This window comes from Haliaeetus leucocephalus, unplaced genomic scaffold (assembly GCF_000737465.1).
Source record: "Haliaeetus leucocephalus isolate CR32 unplaced genomic scaffold, Haliaeetus_leucocephalus-4.0 Scaffold687, whole genome shotgun sequence".
NCBI lineage: Eukaryota > Metazoa > Chordata > Aves > Accipitriformes > Accipitridae > Haliaeetus > Haliaeetus leucocephalus.
The window spans coordinates 734,453-745,251 of record NW_010973123.1 but is presented as its reverse complement, the minus strand read 5'-3'; the positions used below and the strand labels follow the sequence as shown (position 1 = coordinate 745,251).

General features: G+C 39.8%; 1 protein-coding gene across 1 annotated transcript; it reads right to left on the bottom strand.

The window, feature by feature from the left end:
• Positions 1 to 835: 835 nt before the first annotated feature.
• MPC1 (mitochondrial pyruvate carrier 1) lies at positions 836 to 4,471 on the bottom strand. The gene is made up of 3 exons (XM_010579889.1): positions 4,379 to 4,471; positions 2,593 to 2,725; positions 836 to 1,839 (listed from the first exon to the last, which is right to left on the bottom strand). Exons 1-3 carry the CDS (start codon positions 4,419 to 4,421, stop codon positions 1,821 to 1,823), a joined length of 195 nt encoding a protein of 64 aa, XP_010578191.1. The 5' UTR covers positions 4,422 to 4,471; the 3' UTR covers positions 836 to 1,820.
• Positions 4,472 to 10,799: the final 6,328 nt, after the last annotated feature.

Here is a 10,799-nt window from a genome sequence, read left to right as displayed (position 1 = left end):
AGAGAAGACAAACTCTTGTGAATGGTATTCCCTCGGTAAGGAAGTTAAGACAATCAGCAGGTAATGAACAGTGATCAAAGCAGCAGGTGACACCAGAGTATTCCATCTACTGCAAGCTTTACCCAAGAGCAACCCAAAACACTACATTTCATACCTATGAAGTTCAAGCTCACCTGTAAGTTGTTTTCTCTCCAGAAATAAGATAACAAACTATAAGGTGCTAAGATAATCAGTTATGCTCATCTGCTTATACCTCACTACTCATTTATACAAAAGTCTAATGCTTCTTCTATTCCAGGAGATAGGGAGGGAGAGAAGATGACTACTTCTGTGACAGGACAGCAGTACTGAAGGGGCAGCGTTATGCACTAACTTTTCTAAAGCAACAAGCAGCAGTCACTACTAGTTTTACCCATCCAGCAAAGCATGCCCTATAAGCCTCTTTCTTGTATGCTTGTTAAAAAATTTAGCCATCATGGAGTTGGAAACACAGTGTCAGCCTAGGATTAAGGCAAGTCTTTTAACTGACCATCATATAATTGCTAGAAGACAATATGTAATATTTACTCAGCTGCATAGTGAAAGCCCTGAACTCTACTCTGCCTGTCATGGCAGGAATACTCATTCTCAGCCAAGTACCCACAGCCCCTTTTCCTTGGGGGAAAGAAGTGCTAGGTATTAGGATCCAGTGGACGCTTGCCTGAACTCAGTACAAAGGATAATACCACTTACTTTTCCAGCCTGTTTTTGCTTCATGCCGTTACAGTAATAAAATGACACTCCATACTAAAATTTCACTTCAGAACCTGGTATCACAATATGATAAAACTTTTCAAAATGTGGAAGGGATTTATTGCCATCTGGAACATGTTTATTGTTCAAAAGCACTGCACTGAAATAAAATCCATCACATACATTCTTTGTCATCTATATCTTTAGATGAATGTAACTTTCAGGCAGGTCATGCAGGAAAACCACCCTCCCCATGAAGTCAAAAACTACCAAAAGGCACCTTGTGTCCTTCAGATATTAGACTCCAAACAAGTTAATTTTTTGCCTGTATAAGGATTACATACATCTAGAACAACTCAAACAGTAGGAAAAGAAATAAAATGCATTTAGAACTTCTTAAAAAACAGAATCAGACTTTTTTGCCTTCCTTCATTCAGTGTTACGGTTTTGCTTTTCTGAGTCTTCTTAAATAATGTGCGACTTAAAAACGTATGTTAACGAAGTCTCTTTAATGAGACAAGGCATGCAGTAAGGGAAGAAGGATAGCTGGTCACTTCTAGGCTGCCCATCTACACATTTGTTCTTGTAGATTAGCAAGTCCCTGCTTAAGTTTTTTTTTAAAAAAAAAGAGACAGAATAGGAATGAATGCACCCAAGTTAAATGGCTTTTAAGAATATTAATACATAGAACAATGATACCACCTACAGTTCTGTTTAATGACCTCTGTTCATGTTGATCTGAAAACAAGTTTTGTCAAACCATCACTGGTCACTTTTGTAGACTGTTAGATAAAACAAGTTGGTTTTCAAATATTGCTTGTTATTTGGATGACTAACTCTTTAATAAAAGGGTAGTTATTAAGGACCTGTAAGGCAGCAAGACTTTAAATGCAATGGTTTACATTGCTGAATAGTACTTTTTAAAAGGCAAGATAAGAAAAATTAGTAGGATTCTTGGTGGGGTCATTGTCATAATAGGTGTTTCTGGTTTATCCACATTGTAACTGTCACAGCAACTGTAGATGGCAAGTCTTCCTTGGTTGTAATTCGGGATGAACACATTCCCTGGCTTATTTCAAGTTAGATATTTAGTTCTTTTTCTCCATCCTGCCAAGAGAAGAAACAGCTTTAAGAGTGAATATTGACCTGCAATTGCTATAAAAAATGTGGATATAGAGTAGAACTTTAGGAATGAAGGACATTTGGCCAGTTATTTATGCAAAGGCAGGTCAACTTGCAGTTTTGCTCAGTCTCATTTTTTTAATTTATAGTTCAGGAGGCTTCATCCTCACATTACTCTACATGGACTTCTCCGAGCAGAAGAGAGAAAAGCCATAATCCTGACCCATCAGGATTGCTTGGGGCAGCGTCTGCACTACTTGCTACACAATGAGGGCGTGAGACTGCTTGCGGTCTGTCTCCTGGTCACACTCAGTTGGATCTACCGCATATATAGAACAGTCAGCTTAGAGAGGTTTTGCTTGATTTCTTTCAGACATACGACCTCTTCACAGCCTCATGGATGTTTCCATCTCAGGAGTTAGTTACCAGGATGGAGACAAGCAGACTAATCAACATAATGAAACAAATCCCAAAATAGGCAGCAGCTGCTGAAAGCCCTGTCTACATCCATGACCATAAAGGTTTTCAGCCTTTTCTGTGTGCACCCCTCAGAAGCTTCAAAGGCAACAAGTCATAGTTCAGCCTACTGACAACAGGCTTGTTATTAGGTTTGCAAAAGGTAGTGAAGTTAAACAAGTTCAGAAACCATGCAGGGGGGTTTCCACCGCAGCTAAAAGCCACTAACAGAGTATTTCAAGAGCCATCAGTTTGACTTCACCTTATTAAAGTGTGACTTGCCTGTATTTGATCAGTCGTCCTCCTTGAATAAGTTGTGCAACTTCATTAGTCAAGTGGCATGCAAAAAGAAGCCAGTTCCTTGGCTGCACTTTATAGGCAAATCTCATGAAAGTCAAGGAGTAACAACACAGTGCTGAAAAACATGATAGATATTGTTAGTAGATTATTTTTAATATCTGCATTTTGTTGAGGCTTAATTTTCATACTAGGGGAATGTAATGACAAGTAGAACGCTTCTCACTGCTTTTGAGGTTTCCAATAATCCTACAAATTTGGCCACCTTGATGATCCAGTGCAGGAAAACATGGAACAGTGCTAATTTTTGCTACACAAGAAAATGTACAGGGCTGCAGCTTTCCACAAAAACTCATACGCTTTCCTGTAATGCAACTGAAGCCTTTTCAGTTTATTGTCTAAACTATCTCAGCCAGAGAATAAGAGTTAATCCCAATGAGACATGGCCTGTCCTATACAGTTATTCTGACAACTTCTAGCACCGCTTATTTTTAAAAATACTAATAACTTAAATACCGTTCTTACTGGGAACTTTCTAAAATGGACTTTAAGAGAAGGAGGCTTCCATCCCCAGGAAACCATGAACATTGAGAAGCATAAAGCTTTGTTACCTGCTTTCCAGGAAGACAAGAAACAATTTTAATCTACTCTCCTGCCATAAGTGCATGTAAACACTGGAAATTACAACCCAAGAAGTCAGTAGCTCTGTGAAGTTCATTTTTAGCTTTGACAGGCTTACAGAAAGAAAAGAGTATCAGAAAATGAATTGTTCAAGAAACAGGCTTTTTTAAGGTACAGAAACTAGAAGATGGAGAAAAGTATTTGTATGCACACCATCATATATATACTTAGAAAAATTTAAAAAGCGTCCTAACTCTGCTGAGCTGGGTAGCTGCCACCAAAGCACTACTTGCAAAACAGTTTCACTATACTAGAGACTATTCAAACTGGTCTTCCATTTCTAGGAAGCTGATTAAGAGACTGAATTACTCTAAGCAGAACCTAGTAAGCATGAAGCTGTTTCCTTAACCCAAAGGTATTTTGCTTCACGGAGAAGAATTACTCAGAATTAAGTTATTAACTGAGTTAAGGAAGTGACATAATGCCAAAATTAAGCTAATCAATTAAAGCTATCAGATTTATGATCCTAGAGAAGTATTTGAACAATAAAATACAGAGACAGACATATAGGCAAAAGCTATACATGTTCCAAAAAAGGTGGAAAAAATACTGTTTATGCATTTAAAAAAAATTCTCCCACTTTCCATTAGGAGTCATGCTAGCCTCTCACAGGCAAGTGCTCTGCAAGGAGTTAACCTCCCTCAGCTGGTTTTTGCACCCAGCAGACCAAGCATTACTATTTCTTCACTTTGTCAGTGTTAATATTTAAGTCTCACACTAACCAAAAGGCATCATTGTTCTCAATACAAAGAATAAAGTTGTGTAAAGGGATGCATTCTGAACCTGTGCGTGCAGTAGTATAAGATACCAGAAGAATTATACTTTAGGAGTAAGTCTGGTGATCAAAACTGTCAAGACTCAAGACCTGCCTCCCTCCCCCCAAATTACTGGAAAGCCATCTGAAAGAGAGCTCTGCAACTTTTCAGTACCTCAATTTTTAAGTGGCCTCTGAAGTTACGTAACAAGATTTCTTTTGTCTATATCTGCTTTGATCACAAATTTGCAAGCAACTAATAATCTATCACTGCTTGAAGGACAGAATCTGTGCTCTGTAGTCAGTTTACCGACAGAAGTTTGTCTCTGGTCTTACCAAACGTCATTCGGCCACTAATGATTTCTGGAGATTTCTTCATGTCATTAATAGCAGCAACAGGCAGTCCCCAGTTGGCAACTGGCCCCCAAAAGTGCTGTAAAGAGGGAAAAGGAAAATAAAGTTACAGAGACACAGACCTCCTGCACTATTCTTATAGTTTTCCTTAGCTACACAAAGCTTCAAAGGACAGGGTTAAGGGTGAAATTCCAAGTTAAGACAGGGACTACTTTTGATGTAAGGGAGGAAAAACTAAACCCTTCTTTTAGCAGGATCTAGTCTTCAGGAGGGAAGGAAGAGGAACTCACTCAATCTTCTTGCAGACTGGAGAGGAACCACTGTAAGGCCATTGAAATGTAGTTTTATGTAATTATATCTCAGCCATCGTTAAGCAGTCTGATTGGTATAGTCATATAATAACCTCAGATTTACAGCTCACTTCTGTACAGAGAATTAGCATTCATCTCTTTCAAATAAGGCTCCTCAAAAATGTATGAAAACCCAAGGACTTGCTGAAGTGAAGAACTGGAATTGTTTTCATGTTATGCTGAGAATGAAGAAATGCTCAGCAAGCATATTCTTCCAAGTGCTTACACCATCTCTTTGAAAGAGCAGGGCCAAGCAAAGAAACCAAATTGTTACCTAGAGCTTCATCTGCAATTGCTGAAACAATTTAGTGACTACCTAAGGCTCAGTGATTAGACAGATGAGTAAAGCAGTTAGCTACAGGTGTGTACGCAGAAAAAACAGAGACAAGAAGTGGGAAGAATCAAGTCAGAAAAACTGATGAGAGCTCAGTTTGATACATAGTCTAAAAGACTCCAAACTGAGAAAAACAGTCTCTTAAGTCCAACTTCCACTACTGTTACAAGTAACAAAGCTTCAGTAGAATGCTTTTCACAGAAGATGCATGCAGTACTTGCATCAGCTTCTTCTAACAGGAAACTAAGGATGCTCAAAAGTAACTTGGCCAGATACAGCAAAAGAGATGCACCTTGCAAGAAAAAGCTTTGCAGATACCAACCATATCCATTCTTTTGACACTTGCTCTAACTGTAGCACTGCAGATATTACAACAACTTCAAATTCTCAGGGGATATTTAAGTTTCTTCAATTTTAATTCCAAGATACTCTTGCCAGTCTGGATACTAGCTTGTAACACTACATGTCCTGGTTTTGGCTGGGATAGAGTTAATTGTCTTCCTAGTAGCTGGTATAGCATTATGGTTTGGGTTCAGTATGAGAAGAATGTTGATAACACACTGATGTTTTCAGTTGTTGCCAAGTAATGTTTAGACTAAAGTCAGGGATTTTTCAGCTTCCTATGCCCAGCCAGCAAGAAGGCTGGAGGGGCACAAGAAGTTGGGAGGAAAGAGGACTATGTAGTGAGACTTACATGGTACCATTTATTGTCTGACAAAGCTGGTTAAAAATAAGCCAGGTAGCTTGGTTATGGACCAGTATTGTTGCTATGCAGAAGAGTGGCTCCAGATTGATCGGATATCCTTAGCCAAGAATATGGAAAAAATGAAGCCCCTTTGATTTTGTAGCAATTACTTGAGGAGACATTCTGAAGAAGCTAACATTTGGTCACCTTAACCTCAGACTTGCAAATAAATAGTACTCATGTATCGCTCCTGGAGGGTCTGCAGTATGCTTTTCAGATGCAGGCGAGGCCATAACAGTGCTGAGGCAAAAAGACTGCAAGTTCATGTTCTCCCTAACTTCAGCAAAACAGAAGTCCCCTCCCTTTTCTTACCGTACTATTTGAGCGGGCCATCATTGTTTTCCATTCAAAAAGCACATGGAAGAAAGAAGAAAAAGAGTGTTAGTTTCTTTCATAATCAACATAGAGAGGATTGTACCACAAACAGATGATAGGTAGAAGTCAGGAAACTGCGGTGACATTAACCTTGATTAATGCAACAGTATTAAAAATCCCATTTCCCTCAAGTGCTGTCATTGTGACAAGTGTTTGCTGCTCAAGTATCTTTTTCCTAGCAAGATAAAACGCCATTATGGTCTGTGGAAGACATTCATCCCCTGTAGACTTTAAAGCATCCAAGATCCCCAACTAGTTTAAAAGCATGCCAAAAGCCATCAAGGTTGTCATGATAAAGCTAAACAGCTACAATTCCTCTGTGGAAGCTTTCAGGAAGTCACTTGGAATTCTTTGTATACCCACATAAGTAGGTCAAACCAAACGTTGCCAGAGATCTTACTGTCACTAAGCTCAGGCCAACTGTGGCTGTACCAAACATGAGCTATAACCTATTTTCAGTGATCTAACATAAAACTGCACTCCGGTCATGTATGGGGTTCATTTAAGTGATCATCTAGGTACCAATTTATGTAATAGCTTAATGATCTATGCATGAAAGCTAGACTACAGCATATAGTTAAGATTGTTCGCTACTATACCTTTTAAAAGGCTTCAGAACTTTTAAACATCCTCTTTCTAGCAAAGATACTGATAGGACTCTGTTCTGAATTATGACTTACAAGAAACCAGCTACTAATAGAAAACCTACTGCTGACCGAGTGCTGTTCGCCTACCGCTACCCCAAGCTACAGAACAGTTCATAACAGTCACTTCCCTCACACTGATTTCCATCTTCCTAGAGCACTGTTTTACAAATAGCTATGGTAAGGAAACAGTCAGATCTACTTAGGAAATCACACTGGACATGCATTTCAGCGAGTCTTTGTTACAAGCCATAGGCTAGTTCAAGATGATTTGTTAGGGTGCCCTTGAATGATCTAACCACTTGGGTTTTGTTTTCTTATTAACTGAACTGCAGCAATAGTTAATCGAAGTTCACAAGACAAGTTCACGCTTCAATTTTTTCATAAAACCTTAACTAAACAAGTTCAGATGTGTCTCCTGGCACAGTGTTTTTGTGCCAACAGAAGTCAGCCTTCGTTTTTAAAATGGAAGTTGTTTTCAGGCAAGTGAAAGCCTAAAATAGAATCAAAGTGATGCTATTTTAACAGAGTAGGCAGCTCTGGCTAAGCTCTTGCAAGGTTGTCTTCACATTCACATGAGACTGGAACAGCTATTATACTCCTAGAAGAGGGCTTATCAAGGTCATATAGACTCTTCCAGAAGCAAGCATCCAGCCCCAAAGCTCTGCAGCCAATACAGCTGCAACAAATGCACCACATCCAAGGGTGAGGATACCACAGCAAGCACATGCATCTATTGCTGAAGTGACTCCATTCCAAATTAGTAGTTTCCAAGAACTACATTCAATCCCTTGACAAAGGCAATACTTCGTACTAACATTTCTAGAACTGCGGACAACAGCTGTTGGATTTATGCACTCGGTTTCTATGCATCTGCTTTCTGTGATGTCTAGACACACAAGAGGAACCAACAGCTGGTCAATACCTTATATTGCTACTAGAATTCATTCCAAAAAGGCTATATTGGGGAAGATTGAGTTTTCCAAAATTTCTGCATGTATTTTCCTCATACTGGCAATAAGGATATTAATAGGCCAGAGACCATTCCGCAAATACAGATGAACTGTCACTACTCATTTCCCCCACACAGCCATCCCCTAAGTGGAAAGAATACTACCCTTCTGCAAGTGTGAGATTTTTCAGTTCTCATGTCATACAAGATGATGACAGCAGGCACCACATCCTTCAGTTTCTAGCACAGACCAGCAGAGGACTTATTTTTAAGTTCTTATGTCCTTGTGTTTAAAGATTTACTAATGAGGAGAACTGAAGATCAGCTAATTCTAGTTATATTACTGATACTAATTCTCCTAAAATTAATTTCAGTTAGAAGAAAGGTCCTGGACAGCTTCCATCAACAAAAGTGCTCAAGCTTGACAAGAAATGAACTATCTATTTCAAAGCCACCTACATTAACAGAGTCACTATATTTGCATTACTGCTGAGTCATCAGGAAGAGACATTTCAGACGTGCCCCAAAAGATGGCAATCTCCATGCTTTATTTTTCTATTACCAGAAGATTTTGGGACTCCTTGGGATTGATTATGTGACTAAAGTAATTTAGGCTTCTACCACAAGAAGCTGACAGAGCTTGTCTAAAGCAGCCTATAGGTCTTCTCTCTCAAAAGAGGAGGACAGCTGTTTTATTGGATGCTTTTTCAGAAGATACTGCTTTAAGTCATTAGGATAAGAAGTAAGAGGACTCAGTTACCTACTATTAGTGGCTTAGATAATACAACTTTATAGATCCTAAAAATGTCAACTGTCAGTAGAAAAAAAATGCAACTTCAAGTTCACAATATATAGAGCTACCAAGCTTTCATATGCTAATCAGCTAGTTTTAAATTAACATTACTGCTGCATTTCACAAGAAGCAGGAAAAGTCTACCTACAGCTTACATTCTTACTATGCTTACTTTAAAGCATTAAGACATGGTTAGGGTAAACTTATATTTGCATGATTTACAGTCACTCAGATCCTTATTACTCACCACTTAAGAGAAGCCAGATGTGAAACTGGCAGTACAATTAATTATTAATGACAGTTTTAAAAGCAATTTATCTTGTTTCTCTGTGCAAGATCCAAAAGCTAATCCATGATGTAATGTAATTCTAATGCCAGATATATCCACCTGAGAAAAGCAGCATGCACTCATTACACTTGCTTTCATGTTTTCAAGTTACAAAGCTGAAGCTGAAGCTCCTTATTCCGACAGATGTCTGCAAGTTTTGATTGCCCCAAGCCACAATAATGGAACACTCAATTCCACCGCTTTGGGTAGCTTCAGTTATTCTATTCAGGGTCAAACAATTTGAAGCCAAACATTGGTATCACAAACAGCATCCCAATTCATCATTTCCCACAAACGAGTTTCACATTTATAAAGCCTTCCTTCACTGCAGTGATTAGATGCTGATTTTTAGAACAGATACCAGTCTCAGACGTTTAAGGAAACTCTTGCTCTATGAGCAAGACAAGAAGGAAATTTTCTTCAGGATAGAGTCCCATAGCCTGGGGAAGCAAGAGCCTTCAGGAAGGAGTGCAAAGAGATAACAGCTCTAAAGTATATATACTCAGTTTCTTCTACACAGAAGACAGACTACAGTCTTTTCTTGACAGTTATCCAAATTTTAAACTGAACATAAAGCCAACCACTTAGACACTCCTCTCCTAGTAAGCAAGAAACAATGCTGAAAGGCCATACCAAATGGAGCAACTGACTTTAGCCTTTCATGACACACCCAGTAACGGCAGTACAAATTAAGCAGGTATCTTTGTACATAACAAGGCAGAACCCTTCCCACAAAGGCAGAATCCTGTGGAATGCTCTTTTCTGCAATACAGTCTTATTTGTAGAGCTTATTTCAAGACTAGAACTCGGATGAATTACAACTGAAAAGGCTTATTTCAGCTACCTTTTCAGTCTTTGGTAAGGAAGGAGATACTTCCAGTAAGTAACTGTGGTAGTGTTAGGAAGCAGCCATTATCTCTTCTGGATTTTTGTTTGTTCTTCTAATTACAGAGCAGACTACTGTTTTACTGGCCATTTACATGCTTCACATGAGTTCTGGTACAATTAACTGAATGTTAACATTAAAATACATCTATCAAGCTTACACAATATCCTGAAGATTTTCAAAAGGAATCCACACAGAAGCCTGCTCTGACCTTTCTTTGCTTTGCTTCAAGGACATTCTCTTCCATCTCATATTTTACTTGTCTTTTTGCCCCACCGTTTCTGTGGAACTTGATTTTGCAAATGCCACACAAACCCTTCTGCTTACCGAGCCTTTATATTACAATCCCTCTTCCATGTGGGCTTACACCATCTCCTGCTACTTTAACCAAGACTAAGTTTCTCAGGCACACAGATGTCCTCCTACATGTTTGCTCAACATCAAAGATGAGTTGCAATAGATGTAAGTAGAAGAGCAGGCAACAGCTATAGCGAAAGGTTGCTCAACTGCTTTTATTAGAAGAGCCCATTTTTATTTGTTTAGTACTGTCAAACTGCTCGTCATCCAAAGAAACTTCAGCCTGCTTACTTGAGGCTGCTCCCGTACAGCGGTTCAACCAGATTGAAGCAAGCATGCCACAATCGTATCTTGAAGACGTTCTTGCGAGTTCCGTTCAGGATGCCATACCCCTTCCCACAGCACACAAACTGAACCTTGACACAAGTACGGAGCTGTCTGGGAGGCGACTTAAGCCATATTCCCATGGAAGAGTGGCTCCAACAAGCCTCCGAAAAGAAGCACCAACTTGCTCAGAGACGGCAATAAGCGCCTTAAGCCTGCACCTGTTACCACGGCCGCTTCCACCCGCAGCCGGCCGAAGCTCTTCCCGCCCTGGTTGCGGGCAGCGCTCAGCTGCCCCCGGCCCCGGCCCCCGGCGGCCCCCCCCCGGCCGGCGCTGGACGGCGCCGCTGGCTGTCGGGGCCGGGAGAGGGACGG

Excerpts from the sequence above, each read along its gene's own strand:
- MPC1 (XM_010579889.1), bottom strand. The coding sequence starts at position 4,421 with ATGAAGAAATCTCCAGAAATCATTAGTGGCCGAATGACGTTTG. Across the intron at positions 2,726-4,378 it reads TAGTGGCCGAATGACGTTTG|CACTGTGTTGTTACTCCTTG; the intron begins GTAAGACCAGAG and ends CATGTTTTTCAG.